Consider the following 15,979-nt stretch of genomic DNA (forward strand, 5'->3'; position numbering starts at 1 on the left):
AAATTTAGTAAGAGTCGACATTAATTTTTTTTTCTTAATAAAATGGATAAATTATAAATTTATTAAACAAAGAAATCAAGTACAAAGCACGAGTCGACATTAATTTTTCACCAAGAGTTCAAGATACATGGGAAAACTTCTCTCGTTTTTTTGGAATTCATATTACTATATTAGACTTGGCATTGAATTTGAAACTGGGACTGGAAGTAAGATTGGGAAAAAAAAGGCTGACGGCCAGGACACCACCGACTCTGCTTTATTCCAGTAAAGCATGCAGTAGAGTTGGTGAGAAAATAAAATTCAATATATACAACCAATTTCATTTAACATGTCCGAGGACCGGTTGACCAAGCGAGGATTTCTCTTCAAATTAAAGAAACCAGAAGGTACTACAGGACTACGTGTCCTCTGTGTTAAGTATTTAGCTAAATATACATTGCCATATATTTTATAGATAAATTAAGAACATAGATAGATGTAACCTGTAAGTTGTAAGCTTATCATGAGTCATGACATGAAAAAAATGAAGCAAGGGTAGAGACGTAGAGTGTATGTATTTTGTTGGTTCTCGGGACCAGCAAATCAAACCGGTATATATATTATACAAGCAAAAGTTGAGATTGTGACAGAAGACATTGTCAGGGAGTCACACAATCCATATGCAAGCACCATGAATTAGTTTCAAATATTAATTCATAGCTTTTGGTGCTTTGCCGGCTCAGCACGCTATACATGTTCATAATTTGTCCTGATAAAACACCCAAGGCCCTCCTCCTCCTCCTCCTCACTCGCACAACCCCAACATTGGTTGGTTGATCATAATATCGGTATGTGTACCATGGCATCAATATATACAACCACTAGTCACCGTTTATAAAGATTTGTCAGCTTTTATTTTATCCTCTTCTCTCTTCCTCTATTGCTGCAGCCTGCAGCGCCTTCAATGCCAGGTGCGTCTTCTTCATTCTTTTTATGTCTTCATTTCTTCATTGGTTTTCCCTTTCCTTAATCTGTCTTATCATAGACAGTACTTGCCACCTGGTTTGCTAGATTGCTTAAAAAAAATGTAAGAGTGTGGTTGGCACCCAGACAAAAAGTGCCAATGGACATGAAATGTGACTGTTCGTGGCAGCATATATAGTATTGTTTGGACTGTAATATATGGTCCTAGCTAATTATGATAATGCAATCATCTTCGCCCTCTCAATGGGATCCCAATGTGGTGAACATATCACCCAGAATGATTGATGATTAATTGATGGATAACTAGCTAGCTGCTAGAGTGTTCATTGGATTTGGGGCAGAGAAACAATCATCGTAATTACAAATTTGTAAAGAACATGCATTATGAAGGCGATAGGAAGTTTTCATAGCATAGCAAACACCAAGCAGCTCCAGCACTGCACTGTTCAAGAGTGTGTCTGTGAGTATGTGAGACGAGCAAACCGAAAAGCACAGAGAAAATAAAGTGGTTGTTAACTCAAGAGGCTGACTGGACGGTGAGGAACTAAGCTGTCCTTGATCTGAAAAGATATCCTCCGTTCAAACTCCAATAAAAGGTAGAACCGTAGAACTGAATGCAGATTTAGACTAGATATGAAGTCTCACTTTCTCGTTTAGTGAGGAGATTGGATATTGCTTTTGATCATTATTGATCATAATTATTAAATAATTAAGATAACAGAATTTTATAAAACACGTACCTCCAAGTTGTCTGTCCGAGTCAGAAGTCCGGAGTCCGGAGCCCTGAGTCCTGAGTCCTAGTCAAAGAGCAAGTAGTCTGAGTACAATATTGAGAAGAAAGCTAAAGAAGCTTGAGGCTTGTTCCGAAAGCAACATTGAGAATAGATATATATATATAAATATATATTCTCTTGGCGAATATAATACTAAACATATATGTATTAGTCCTGGTTGATTGGTTTTCCCTCCAAACGTGAGGAGAAGCAAAGCATCTGATACAGTCACCTTTGGTTATCCCTTCCCTACTTTCCTCTCTCTCTCTCTCTCTCTCTCTCTCTCTCTCTCTCTCTCAAATTTAATCGCTTGCTCACGCACTCTTCCTTCCTTTTAAAAGAAATATATATATTTTTAATGTTATTGTTATTTTGGTTTTCTACAAAACAATTAACCTTTTCCTTCTTATACCTGAAAGAAAACCAATTCAAAGTTTGGTATCGCTTCCATTAATGCTTTTCATTAATGAGAACCTCCTGCTCATTTCCCTGCTTGACATGTGTTGGTATTTTTTGGCTGAAATTTGTTTCCCTGTTTGACATGTGTTGGTTTTTTGGCTGAAATTTTTGTTCTGTCCTTTTGCGTTGGAGTTGCCCTGTTTCTTCTTCCGTCCTTGCTTGTGCAGATGATGCATTGCCTCCCCTTGCAATTTTAGGATTAGCATCCAGGATCAAGAGCCCTTCCATAGCTTTAAACATTACTATGACCTACATACATGCCTCTGTATTCTAGACCTCTTCTTCTTCTGTAAGCCGGCCGGGAGACTCTGCATCTTGTTTCTTTTTCGACAGACCTTAGCCTTGGTGAATTAAATGCCAATTTTGTTTCCCACGCGAGTTTTCTGCTAAATTTTACTACTGTTTTGGAAGTTGAGAGGAGGGTGGTTTATCATCTTCGATCTCATAACTCAATAGTTGGCACTTGGCAGCATGCCTATCTCAACAGGAGCTTCTACTCATTCGTGGCATCCAGTTATGAGTGCAGACACCACAGAACCCCGTTACTGGTGGAACTGGAGATTTTTCCTCTGTGCAATATGGGTGCTGGTTTCCATGATCGCAGCTTCCATTCTTATATGGAAATATGAAGGTCATGATGGAGAAAGAAGCCAGAGAGGAGCTGAGAATCAGCGTTCCCCTGTGGGTACTTTGTATGCTGACGAGACCTGGAGACCTTGTCTCAAGCAACTCCATCCTGCCTGGCTTCTGGCTTTCCGAGTTTTAGCATTTTCCCTGCTTTCAGCATTGCTAGCCATCTATGTTGTTGTCGATGGACGCGGTGTATTTTACTACTATACTCAGTAAGCCTGCTCCTGCCCACATTAATAATTAATGTCTATTATTGCTATTAATGATCAGATGTATATATATATATATATATCTATGCTGACTTCTTATCCTTGTATGTTTGTGTTCTTGTGGTTGTCGGCTCTGTTTGGCAGGTGGACCTTCACCTTGGTTACTCTTTATTTTGGGGTACGTACAAATCTTACAGCATTTTATCCTTCATTTGTGCTATTCAAATCTTATGGCAATGATCATTGAGAATGTTTTCACCAGAGTCACTTGCATAATTTACCATTCATCCTGCTGTTGTGTCTAGATCATTCTTTTTTTTAAAAAAAAAAAAAAATCAGTGATATCTACATTTATGCGTCTTACTTGCCATGGGACATCTTTCAGCTTGGCTCTTTACTGTCTGTCTATGGCTGCTACCAATATGTGAATAAAGTTGGTGGTGCCAAGGTCAATCATACAAGGTTAGACCATGAGCAAGGCGAGTGTATAGCACATACAGATGTGGGAAATTCCAATGCTCGTTCCATGAAGAAATGTTCAGTTTCCCAGGAAGAACACTGTGACCGCGAAATTGCTGGATTTTGGGGTTATCTCTTCCAAATCATCTACCAAGTAATCAATTTTTCCTTTTTTTTTTAATAAAGTGTTCTGTTAAAGACTGCATCATTTTCCATAATCTCTCAGTGTAATGGTTACAGTAGATTTAGCCATCCCTTTCATGACCTGTTATCCATGCGGGCACATTGCATATATTGAAAGTTCTACATCATTTGCTCAATCTAAGCTAATAGCCCGATTAAGTGTCTATCCTAGTCAAAATTTTCAAGTGCTGTGCGTGAATTAATATATATTAGTGGTTCAAACAGATTCAAATTTCTTTTGGGCATTAACAAATAGTTCCATAAAGCGTAACCTGAAGAAATCAATATGTTTGAGAAATCTAATCAAGCTGAGCCCATATGTTCATAGCCAGGCTTCCCTTTATTTGATATGAAACTTTACACATGGTTAGCCCACATGATACATGGTTCTTCTAATATGTAACTATGTTGTAGAACTCCAACCAACTCAAATAACTTTTGGTTATTTTAGATGTTGAGATTTGTACACTTTTAAAGTTGGGCCCTTTTTTTAAAAAAAAATTTTATGACATGGAACTACATTCTTACTGGAGTTGTAAAGCAGACTTGAAGACAGCATTGTAGCAATTATTATTTGTACATCTTCAGACATTTTGTAATGCATTAACCATATCTTTGAACCTAGTGGTATGTAAGCATAATGACATTTTATTTGCAAATGTATTTTGTTTTCTTCATATATTGCATTGATGCCAAGATGGAAGGAGCTTTCCATACATTTCTTTTAATAACTGTTACTTCTTCTGTTCCTCATGATTGCAGACAAATGCAGGGGCAGTGATGTTGACTGATTGTGTGTTCTGGCTTGTTCTTTTCCCTTTTCTTACCATGAAGAAGTATGATCTAAATTTTGTAAGTTATTGCTTTCACACTTCACAGCCTCAATAATAGCATAATATGATTTCAATAATACATGTAGAATACAATGGTAAGAAAGCAATATTTCAACTTCAGAAGTTTCTAAGATGTAATTTGTATAGCTTGACACCTCGGAGGCAATACCACACAAGATCCTAATGTGACCATCCTATTTTCTGACTCTGGTACATTGATACACAAGGGTTATGTTTTCTAGATTAGAACAAATAGTTTTTGGAAAGATGTGTATATCAGTATTGAAAACTCACTATTATAATTAGCCTGAAACCACCACAAGAATGCCTGACTCAAATGTGAATGCAGGCTTTCTGTTCAATGTATCTAGGTTCAGTAGCAACTTCATAATCTTGGGTGGTGTTGTCCTACGACATTCTGAAATCTCCATCACTGATTTTTAGTAATAAGCTGACTATAAATTTCCTTGAATTGCAGTTTTTGGTTGGTATGCATTCCGTCAATGCAGTCTTTCTACTGGCTGATACTTTCTTAAATCAACTGGTAAATCCACATTCCCCTTTTATTTAATGGACAAACAAGGCTGCACCATTGATTTTTGACTTGCTAATGTAATCTTGATGACTTTTACTAGCGTTTTCCCTGGTTCCGGATATCCTACTTCCTACTGTGGACTTCCATATATGTCATATTTCAGTGGATTGTTCATGCTTGTGTCCCAGTCTGGTAATGTCGACTTCTTTTCATGTCTCAGTTTCAACGTTAACATTAGCTCCATTGTAATGTTTATGATGGTGGTTTTATTTTTACAGGTGGCCTTATCCATTTCTTGATTTGTCATCAAATCATGCACCGTTATGGTATGTTCCACCAACCAAAGCTCAATTGTTTTTTTTTCTTTTTTACCTTAACATATTGACAAGTATTGCATCTGAGGGAAATTCATCACCCACCAACCAAAGCTCAATTGTTTTTTTTTTCCCTTAACATATTGACAAGTATTACATCTGAGGGAAGTTCATCACCTGCCAACATGATAAACAATCCTGAGTTTTCAAAATAAAAAATTTAAGACTCAGATTGCTTACAAGCTTCTCTAAAATTAGTCATGAATAAGTTTTATTGCGTGATGAGGAAGACTCAAAGTGTACACGGCTCATCTCTGCACTTATTCATCCCAAACTTTGTCTAAAATTCCAGGTTTGTTTGTTATCTTCATTTATTGAGTGGTCTGAGCTGTTTGGTATCCATCCTAATCTTTATACAGTAGATGGAGCATAGTGCCAAAATTGAATAATTAACAAAAAAAAAGTATCCTTTGCATTAATTAGAAATACATTAACTAGAAATCATTTGAGTTTAGCACTCTGCACCCAGGATTCAGGACTTGCTCAAAAATAGTGTGTGTGTTCAATGGGTTTTAATTATTTTCTTCGCAAAAATTGAAAAGGACATAAAGAGTGAACACCATGAAAATCTTAAGTTAGTAGTTGATTCAAGTCCTACAAAATTGTATAGTTGGTTGTTCAATTGCTTTGAGAATGAGATACATACTGAATGAATGAATGAATGAATGTTATCGTCATGTATCGCAGGTACTTGCTGTTGGCGGTGTTGCATGCCCCTTGCTATGCCATCTTCTCATTTGTCATCAAGTTGAAGCACTTCTTGCTATCTAAGTGGTTTCCTCAATCTTACCAATGTCTCAAGTGAATCAATATATTATAGAGTAAATGAGAGTCAGGTCTGCCATTGCAGTGCTATTAGTGGTTGCCACCATCCCATGGAAATATATTTTATTGGATGGATGAGCCATGCAGGGGATATATATTATATACGTACACACACAAAAGCACCATCAAAAACACGCATGAACAGTTTGCAAAAGCATTTTCTGGAAGGAAAGTATCATATGCATATGAATTCGATGAAAGCTAAGGGGGGAAAAAGAAAGGAAAAAATAAAGAATTGATTTTGTTCTGGAAAGTAGTCAAAATTTGTTATGTGATAGCAGTGCAGCTGGTAGCTCTTGTATACCATTTCTTATGTATAGTCTTATTTTGCTGGGGATGAATAGCATGATGTTCTATTCTTTGTAATTGCTGATTAAAAAGGGCAAAATCCATTATTGTGCTTTAAGCATGCACTTGTTTTCATTCTTTATCATCATCATTTTTTTTTTTAACAAGAGGAACAAATAGCCCGAAGGCCTTGCTAAATCATCAGGGGTATGTATAAGCCTCGGTGGAGCAAGTGGAGGCAGGGCCCGCGTACACATGGGCGCTGGGATCACCCGCACACAACCACCGCTCACATCTCCCAGAAATGTGCCCTCAGCCGAGAATCGAACTCTCACCACTCGGTGAAGAGTTCTATTGGCGACCCGTATACCAATAGACCATTTGGTCGTTGGTCATTTTTTATCACCATTAGCAGAGCTGTAAATTGAGAGAGCTCAGTCTCGCAGAGTTTGGCTCAAACACACCAATGTGAATACCATAAAAATTATTTTTTTTTATAAAATATATATATATATATCTCGAGCTTAAGATTTAGACGACATATTAAGTGAAAGTTTCATAAATAAAAACTAATAATGCTTTATAACACCAAAATTGAGTCTAACTATGTTTTGACATGAGTTGATTAACTATTGACTCTGATACTCCATCTCAAGCTCGTCTTCTTTTTTTTTTCCCAAAGAAGAGCAACAAACTAAAGAAATCAAAGGACTAAAACAAAGGATTAAAAATAGTAAAAAAGAATTGATACTCTAAGCTCAACTAGGAACAAAGGTCTTCAAGCCATTGCGGACTATCCAGGCCCTAACAAAAGAGGGAGAGTTGAGGATTTTGTCTGCCTTGATGAGCGAGAGTATCAGCAATAGTGTTGTCTTCCCTGTTGATGCATTCAAGAATGTTGTTAGGGAAGACCTTCAAATTTTGCTGCAAAGTTTGGATTTGTTCTTTGTAATGCCATGCAACACAATCATCAAAGTCATTGGCCATTTGAATAACTCCTAGGCAATCACATGGCTTCCACTTCCAGATGTTATTGTGACAGAGTTCTAAAGCCAGGTTGATAGCTGTTATTTCAGCTTGGATAAGAGACTCCAACTTAGTACCCATAGCTCCTGCTAGAAGAATAAATTCACTATTAAGAATTATGATAAAACCTAAACCATAGCAATTTAAGGGGTTACCCCAAGAAGCATATGTGTTTATAGTTATAGATGGTGGGGAAAACATAGGATGAAAATACTCCCTGTTAACCATTTTAATAACTTTGAAGTAATCTGAACATTGATGACCAAGCTTTAGCAAGGATGATGCCAAAGTTTGGACTCCATTGTTTAAACACAAACTTACGTCTCTCTTAGGGGGGAGTTTGTGTCAGTTTCAATTGAGAGGGCTATCTCTTGGGCGGCAATGATAAAAGTTGAGCGCCCAGAGAGAAAACCGCTTTGCTCAGGGCTAACCAAAATTTGAATCACTAATTTCAAACGATTTGCGAGAATTTTATAAATAACTTTATAACATACATTGCATAAGGAAATTGGATGAAAATCGGTAGCAAATTGAGGGACGTCAATCTTGGGGATAATGGCAACATACGTTTTACCCCAAGAGTGGGGGATTTTGGAAGTGATGAGAAAGTGGAAACAACTTTGAAGAAAAAATCACCAATAAGATGGCAATAAAAAAAATATATAAAATTCAACACTCAAATTATTCGTGGCTGAACTATTACCACGAGGCATGGATTTCACGGTATCAAATTCTCGATATCATCAAATTCTTTAGCCGTGGATGCCCACGCAATACGAAAATATGTGGACCAGCACTCCTCCTTCAATACCTTCCCAAGTCTAACATTTGCTTTCATAAAATTGGTATCCAAGTGTCGAAGACAGTATGCATATGGGGAAGAAGGGAAGAGCCGTGCAATGGCGTTCACAAGGCCCTTGGACCTGCCCTACACAAATGTAATTATCCCTTCATAGTTTCCTTCATCGTATAAAGAATCACCTAACTTCAAAATGAATCACGTCCAATTGGCATCGATCTCGTTGTCGACAATACCGAAGGCGACGTGGAAAAAACCATTGTTTTTGTCTTTGCCTGTGGCACCCAAAAAACACCCCGATACTTTCCAAGGAGGTGGGTACCATGGAGAAACAGTAACGGCCTGTAACTCTGCAAGGCCTCTCGAATCCAATGATACACTTACAGAAAGAAAAGAATGCACGTTTAAAATGCCCCCCGTCTCTTTCCACGATCGCAATGCTGCCGGGGTTTGTCTCAATCACCTTATCCACGTACCAAAGCAACAAATCGTAGCTTGAGACGTCGCTGCCGTCGAGAATCACCCAGGCTCTTTACCCAACCAAGCTTGCTTGTATGGAATGTGGACATTATGTTTCTTTAACATGTCCTTCTGAATGTCGATGGCCTTGTACAAGGGCAGCTCCTTAAGCTTCTGAATGACTCATGCACTTACTCATTTTTTGGACGCTTTCGGGTGTAACACTGATCCAATTCCACCACCGCAAGTGTGTGCCAGGTACATTGTCTTGATTCCGAAAGTATTCTTATTATATTCCTTTGATGCATAAAGGCGCCATGGACAATCAACAAAAGCGCATTTACAGTCACCCGGTGTTTTTCATTCTTTATGAATTTGAAGTCAAAATTCCGTTTGATAGCGAAATTTCGAAGTGCGTCTCTAAAATGGTCAACGCTTACAAAACGTTGTCCAATATCCAATGACAACACCTCAGATTGATCTGACGAGAAAAAAAGGCATGACACACCATTAGGGTCACCGTGAGTTGGAACGAATATGCTCGCATAATCCGAATTCCTGCCAGCATTTCATTTTAAGAGGAAAACGTCAATATTTTAAACGTAAAATAGATAATTTAAACGGAAAAATAATATTATAACAGGAAACAAAAAAATTTAAATGGAAACGTATTTTTTTTTAAGGGAAACTGACAATTTTAAACGGAAACTGGACAAATTTAAACAAAAACTTGACAACTTTAAACAGAAACTGGACAACTTTAAATGGAAACTGAGATGGGAAATGGTTAACAAAGCAAAACTTATGGTTTTGCCTTGGTTTATGCGGGAACTGGATAATTAAGGGAAAACATATCCTTTTAAGCGGAAACTGGAATAATTAAGCAATAATTAATTTCTACAACTATGTAAACATAAAACATAAAGGAGAAGAACTTTACAACGAGATGAAATCGTTTTCAGTAGGATGCGACAATGGAACATCATCTGTCTCAACCAGTAGATCAACTGCAGTGCATTTGAAGAGGGAGTAAACGTGACACATGCGCTGGAAGTCAATCTCGTTTTCTATCGGACAAACCCTTTTATGTCCATCGAGTGTAACAAACTTCACCCTGACGCGGGAAACATCCAAACCCCATCGCTCATATATCTCCGCTAACACTGATTCCCAAGAAATCAGCACCGTGAACATTAGTACTCGTCCCTCCCTGTTGTATCTAGCAATAGCACAAAAACTCTCCATAATAAACTTGCATTTTTAAAAATTAGTACTCTCTCTCTCGCGGGATGATCAATGTGAATGAAAGGAAGAAATTTTCACCTTATTGGATAATTGGCAGAACTCAAATCGAATAGAACAAATGGGGAGGAATTGAAAACTCCAACAATCTAAGGTGATGAGTCTTCCAAACTTTGTTTGAGACAACGAATGCAAAAATAATGCAAAAAAGTTTGATATGATGTGATTGGGTGGTTTTTTTTTCCCACCAATTTCAAGGTCATAGAAGGAATTTCACAACATGGATAATGCCAAGTGAACTGCAGGGGCAAAAAGCAAGTGAAACAATAACGAAAAGGCTATCCAAGGTATGCAAAACTTGCAAAGGCTGTTTGGAAAGATTGAAAATTTCTGAGAGACAAACAGTATTTTACCTTTATTATTATTATTATTTCACATGAGTGGTCACCGTAGTGGCGGACCAGATCAGATCAGACCAGATGTTTGGGTCTGGGCTGGGTTGAGCTTGGTTTCAATGAGGGAAGTTGGGCCAATGTCATATTTGTGGGCTTTCCTATATTATTATATGTCTGAGAAGAAGTATAAAGGCTTGGCAGCGAGGGAGGGAATCAGGGATAGGCTGATAGCTGCTACTGTGCTGCGTTATAGAGTCTTAGCGTCCGCCGGCGGCTGCTCAATGGCGGAGACTGTGGCAGCGATGAAGATGCTTGCCTCCACTGAGCCCCCTATTTTTCTTTCTCCGTCGCAGCAGCTGTCCGGTATCGCCCGGACTGCTTCTGCTGAGGTCTTCTCGTCTTTGGTTCCCTCTTGCCCTACGCCCCCGCTAGATCGTCTCCTCGTCGACGACGGATTCGACGCTGAGCAGATATGGCAGCAAATCGAACTCCTCTCCTCTCCCCTCCTGTCATCCCTCCGCCGAGAGCTTAAGCGCCTCCAGCGCGAGCCCCCGTCTATGCTCTCGGCACCGCCCAAGAACGAAGAAGGCGATCACGAGGACATGGAAGTAGAGGATGGAGCTGAGGAGGCATTCGAGGAGGAGGATGACGAAGTAGATGAGGGAAAAGCCTCCGAGGAACGGGATGAAGAAGAAGAAGAAGAAGAAGAAGAAGAAGACGCTGATGACGAGAGCGAGGAGGTGAAGGATGGAGGAGTGGAGGATATGTTTTTAAAGATCAAGGAGCTTGAGGAGTATTTGGAGAAGGATGAGGCAAGGGAATATGGTGCTCCGAAAAAGAAAGGAAGGAAGTCAGCTTTAAAGGATGATGACAGTGATAATAGTGAAGACGAAGATGATGAAGATGAAGACCAGGGTGACTTTAATGTGAGTGATTTTTTTTTTTTTTCCTCCTATTGGCGTTTTATCTTCTAAGGCGTTGAAGTTAGTTTCTCATAAATTACTGAAATATACTATCTCACGGATCAATCATCTTCTCCATTCATTGGAGTTACTGACTACTCAAAAATATTGTGATTATTTGTTTATATTTCGAACAGTGCTTGTTGTTTTTAGTCATTCTTGTTCTTTTGGTTTGACATCAACTTCTCTTGATCCTTTATTATAGTTTGCAGATCTTGAAGCTGATGATGATGATGGAGGAGAAGAAGAAGCTAATGGCGCAGAGGATGCCAGGTGTGGCAATTTTTCAGTTCTTTCTTGATGAATGCATACTAATTCAGAAATGCATGTGTGAGCATCCCACACGTAATTTTATCGTCCCATATCCAATTGTATATGCATTCCCCATTATTTTTACAACTACTGTATATACAAAATAGGATGTTGTTGTGCAAACATGCGCACCTGCACACATACACACAAAAGGGAACATTCCAAATTCTAGGGATTAGCTTTGTCTTACCATGCCAATTATTATAACAGATACGAAGACTTTTTTGGATCTAAAAAGAAAAGAGGAGGCCAAAAGGCAGGAGTTGATGCAAAGAAAAGACGACGGTTAGAAAAAGTTGAGGTTCTTGGTGATCCAGATGACATGGGGATGGATAGTGAACAGGGGGATGATATTGATGAGGATGATGATGGTGATAATAAGACTAAGGTTCAACCTTTTGATCCAGTAGCTTTTGAGATTCAACAAGGAAAATTTCTGTATTTACTAAGTCAATGACCCCATACGATCTCTTTTATTATTTCTAATTTATTTTTTTATTTTTCTATGCTTGCAGGACGATCAGTTGCTGTCCATCCATGAGAAACAACTTCAGAATATTCAGGCCAAGATTGAGCAAATGGAGAAAGAAAACCTTGAAACCAAGTCTTGGACCATGCAGGGAGAGGTAATCTTTGATGACTCCCTTGGTACTTTAACTTATTCTTATTGTGAAATTGAAGTTTGAATCAGATTGATATGAGATGTTAATTCTGCTAATAATGTGTAAATGTGCTAACTTTTTTCTGGTTCATGTGGCAGATTACTGCCGCTAAAAGGCCAAAGAATAGTGCACTTGAGGTAAACCTTGATTTTGATCACAAGGCAAGGCCACCTCCTGTGATTACAGATGAAATCACGGCATCTCTTGAGGATTTAATTAGAAGACGAATTATTGAGGTGATCCATTTTGCCCCTTCTGTGCGAGTGCATTTATTATATACACTAGACATTCTTATAATTTGTTTGAAAACTTTGCTTTATTTGCAATATGATTATTTGAATTGAAAGCTTTTCTTTCTAACTAATGTCATGGCAAATTTGATTGAGAAGAAGCGCCATAAATGCAATGTTACTACTTGAAATTTCCTGTGAGAGTTGAGTTCAAGTTAGAGGAATTGATAGTGATGTTATCGTCCTTTCTAATTTCTTAAATTAATGAACGTCTTCTGGAGTTTAGTTTACCAGAGTTTCAGTTTCCAAATTTATTTTTGACTATAATTATGTTTCATGACTTTGACCTTGTTATGTCCTTTTTCCATCAGAAAAAGGAAATAAACAGAAAGAAACAGTATGTTAAAATTCCTGTAAAGCAACTTTATTTAGTCATTGCTGAATTAAGCAAAGCTTATAGCATTTCCTTGAACGTGCATATACCACTTTTGATGTAGGAACATAGCCCATCCCTATGGAGGGCTTCTGATCCTTGTGGATGATTATTATAGAAGTTTGTTTTAATTAAATTTAGTCATTGATCTTTTTGAAGCACACTTGAACTACGTGTGTTTAGATGTGAAATGTTTCTGATTTATTTGTGGTGGTATATATGGGTATGGTATTGTTGCTATATTCATAAAGTTTTTGCATCACGGATGCTTCTGCTATTGCAGGGTCATTTTGATGATGTTCAGAGGTCACCAGCTTTACCACTGAAAGCTCCTAAAGAACTTAAACAGTTGGTATGAATTGCTTTCATCACTAGTAATTTTTATTTGACATTTCAGGTCTCACCAGCACCCTATGTGGCTAATTATTTGAGTGCTTCAGAGTTTTTTTCTTAATGTTCCCCATTGATATTCACAGGATGAGAAAAAGAGTCAGAAGGGACTTGCTGAGATATATGAGGTTTAAAGTTGTATTTTTTTGTCTTTTACATTCTCGCAAGATGCCACCCATCAGAGACTACCACAAGGTGCATTTCTGAGTTGCTCTACAAATATCTGTTCTTTGGTTTGCTTTTTGCAGGAAGAGTATGCTCAGAAGACAGGTCTTGCCCATGTTCCTCTCTCCTCTTCAGATGAACAAAAGAAAGAGGTACTACCTTATTTTCCCAGCTGGCCTTTTGAATAGTTTTGATCGTAGTGTATGCTTGTGGACGCACACAAGCACGCATGCGCACACACACACAGGCACATAAAGTGATATTAATTCATTGTGAGGTTTGGCCTGAAATCTCACCGGTCAGATTTTAGTGTGTGTCATAGAACATTCTCATGTATATATGATGATTTACAGTTGCTTTGAGTGTTTTTGATCTTGTAGAAAGGTACCAGTGAAATGCTTGAATTTTTTATTTCTTGTTTATGCTTTTCTTATTGAAGATATCTGCCTTCCTTATCAGTTGAATTGTGTGGTTGATATCCTTTTTATAGGCAAGTATTTTATTCAAGAGGCTTTGTCTGAAGTTGGATGCTTTGTCTCATTTCCATTTTGCACCTAAGCCGGTATGCCATCTATATCTGGCACTTTTGAATATGTTTGGGTTTTCCAAGTTCCTCTAGTTAGATAGCATGATATCATTTTCAGGTTATTGAGGACATGTCTGTGCAAGTGAATGTTCCCGCTTTAGCAATGGAAGAGGTAAAATAGAATTTGCAAAACTTTGTGAAGTTTTTGGCATGGCATGTCACACTACAATGTGTTTATTTCTTTTGTTGCAGATTGCTCCATTGGCAGTCTCAGATTCTGCCATGCTTGCACCTGAAGAAGTTTTCCAAGGAAAAGGAGATATTAAAGAAGCAGCAGAGCTAACACAAGCTGAGAGAAAAAGGAAGAGAGCTAACAAGAAGAGAAAATTTAAAGGTACAACATTCCCACTTCCAATTGTTTAAAGAGCTTCCTGGTTTACCTTCAAAGAATTATTAACATGAAATGATTGTTGATAAATGTGCATAAGCATCATATCTCATGATCCTTGGCCATCTTTAGCATTCAACACAATGCATGGAAGTAGATTGGATAGTTTAGATTGCCATTGCTTGATTGAAGCTTCGGCTGATAATTTGATCTGCCGTTGTGACAGTTGAGACAGCCAAAAGGGCAGCAAAGAAACCTCGAGAACTTTTAAATGTCAACAAATCCACAGGTAGCTTCAATTCTATCATGTTGTGATAACATTGATTTTGCCTCTATTGTTAATTACCGTTTTGTAAATGCAGGCTCGAAAGATTTGTAAGGCTTTATTGGAGGGAGAATGTTTCCGGTGAGATGTGATGGTTTGAGTGTTTCAAACCCTTCTAGTTCACTCCGTACAGGGAATCACGCCTGTGTTTGTATGATCATTGGAGTGTGATGATAGAAATTTCATTTATTGCTCGTTTGTATATTACGTTTTAGGTTGGAGATTATTATCGAATATAAACAGAATTGTTAGCATAAACTAGGGGTCTTTTGCCCATTTTGGAGTATTCCCATTTTAATGTGGTTGCGGCAGGGACTGCTATGCTAGCAGTGTCTATTATTTTTGTAGCATTAACAATATTGCGAATCATGATTCTGATGGCAGGCACTGAAAAAACACCAACTAATTTGGTTTTTAATTAGAGCATTGACTAATCTTCAAGGCTTTCTGTCATTTTGGTCTGCTAACCAGAAAATCAACTCGCTTCTGATTCGTTTTAAGTTTAGAATAGTTGTAATTATTTAGAGAAATTATTATTATTATTATTATTATTATTATTATTATTATTATTATTATTTCAAAATGACCAATTACGATGTTAAAAGGGTTAGAGGTGTATAAAAATTTCGGTAGAACAAGTAGGGGACACATTGGTGTGAATTATTCACATACACAACCTCTCTTTACATTTTCAAACATGTGTCTTTTTCTAATTTTTATAAATTGTGGAGATTCTAATGAAGATTTAATTATTAATAGATCACTTTATTGTTGATATTTAGAGAAATTAAGCTGGCGTGGTTGCATTTTCATGCAGTGTGTTAGCTGGATGTTACCTTTTAATTGAAGTGGTCCTGATTTCTAGCCTTAAATCGCTGGATGTTAGAAGTGGAAATCAGAGAGCTCCTAATTTCTAGCCTTAAAACGATTATACATACATGTCTGTATTGAAAACATTTTTTAACCACTCTTTTTTTATTATTTTTTTTTTATTTTTGTGTATATATTTCATTGTTACCTAAAATAAATATATTTTATTTTTATTTTTAAATTTTAATTAAAAAAAACGCCAATTTTTTTTTATTATAAAGGAGCTGGTTGAAAAAACTAAAATGAAAATAAAGAAAAAAAAAT

The 15,979-nt window shown here is 37.5% G+C and overlaps 2 protein-coding genes across 3 annotated transcripts; both read left to right on the forward strand.

Annotated features, from left to right (window-relative positions):
- The first annotated feature begins 768 nt into the window (after positions 1–768).
- On the forward strand, positions 769–6,375 carry LOC120280119. Of its 2 annotated transcripts, none has more exons than XM_039286856.1 (9): positions 769–950; positions 2,666–3,037; positions 3,179–3,212; positions 3,420–3,647; positions 4,439–4,528; positions 4,988–5,053; positions 5,145–5,236; positions 5,323–5,370; positions 6,106–6,375. In XM_039286856.1, exons 2-9 carry the CDS (start codon positions 2,667–2,669, stop codon positions 6,221–6,223), a joined length of 1,047 nt encoding a protein of 348 aa, XP_039142790.1. In that variant the 5' UTR covers positions 769–950; position 2,666; the 3' UTR covers positions 6,224–6,375. The 2 variants fall into 2 exon arrangements, with proteins under 2 accessions (XP_039142790.1, XP_039142791.1); XM_039286857.1 differs by lacking the exon at positions 769–950 and adding an exon at positions 1,429–1,559.
- A 4,282-nt stretch (positions 6,376–10,657) lies between these two features.
- LOC120280974 (U3 small nucleolar ribonucleoprotein protein MPP10) lies at positions 10,658–15,052 on the forward strand. The gene is made up of 13 exons (XM_039287934.1): positions 10,658–11,378; positions 11,620–11,687; positions 11,937–12,114; positions 12,242–12,352; positions 12,487–12,624; positions 13,335–13,403; positions 13,528–13,569; positions 13,690–13,758; positions 14,097–14,168; positions 14,251–14,304; positions 14,385–14,526; positions 14,747–14,809; positions 14,883–15,052. Exons 1-13 carry the CDS (start codon positions 10,734–10,736, stop codon positions 14,897–14,899), a joined length of 1,668 nt encoding a protein of 555 aa, XP_039143868.1. The 5' UTR covers positions 10,658–10,733; the 3' UTR covers positions 14,900–15,052.
- Positions 15,053–15,979: the final 927 nt, after the last annotated feature.

The sequence above is a fragment of the Dioscorea cayenensis genome, chromosome 17, assembly GCF_009730915.1.
Source record: "Dioscorea cayenensis subsp. rotundata cultivar TDr96_F1 chromosome 17, TDr96_F1_v2_PseudoChromosome.rev07_lg8_w22 25.fasta, whole genome shotgun sequence".
NCBI classification, from domain to species: Eukaryota; Viridiplantae; Streptophyta; class Magnoliopsida; order Dioscoreales; family Dioscoreaceae; genus Dioscorea; species Dioscorea cayenensis.

What these genes read in the sequence shown, in the direction of transcription:
- LOC120280974 (XM_039287934.1), top strand. Translation starts at nt 10,734, where the DNA reads ATGGCGGAGACTGTGGCAGCGATGAAGATGCTTGCCTCCACTGAGCCC. An exon ending in TTAGAAGACGAATTATTGAG is followed by an intron (nt 12,625 to 13,334) that starts GTGATCCATTTT and finishes CTGCTATTGCAG; the next exon opens with GGTCATTTTGATGATGTTCA. An exon ending in GACTTGCTGAGATATATGAG is followed by an intron (nt 13,570 to 13,689) that starts GTTTAAAGTTGT and finishes TGCTTTTTGCAG; the next exon opens with GAAGAGTATGCTCAGAAGAC.
- LOC120280119 (XM_039286856.1), top strand. Translation starts at nt 2,667, where the DNA reads ATGCCTATCTCAACAGGAGCTTCTACTCATTCGTGGCATCCAGTTATG. An exon ending in TGGTTACTCTTTATTTTGGG is followed by an intron (nt 3,213 to 3,419) that starts GTACGTACAAAT and finishes GACATCTTTCAG; the next exon opens with CTTGGCTCTTTACTGTCTGT. An exon ending in CATGCTTGTGTCCCAGTCTG is followed by an intron (nt 5,237 to 5,322) that starts GTAATGTCGACT and finishes TTATTTTTACAG; the next exon opens with GTGGCCTTATCCATTTCTTG.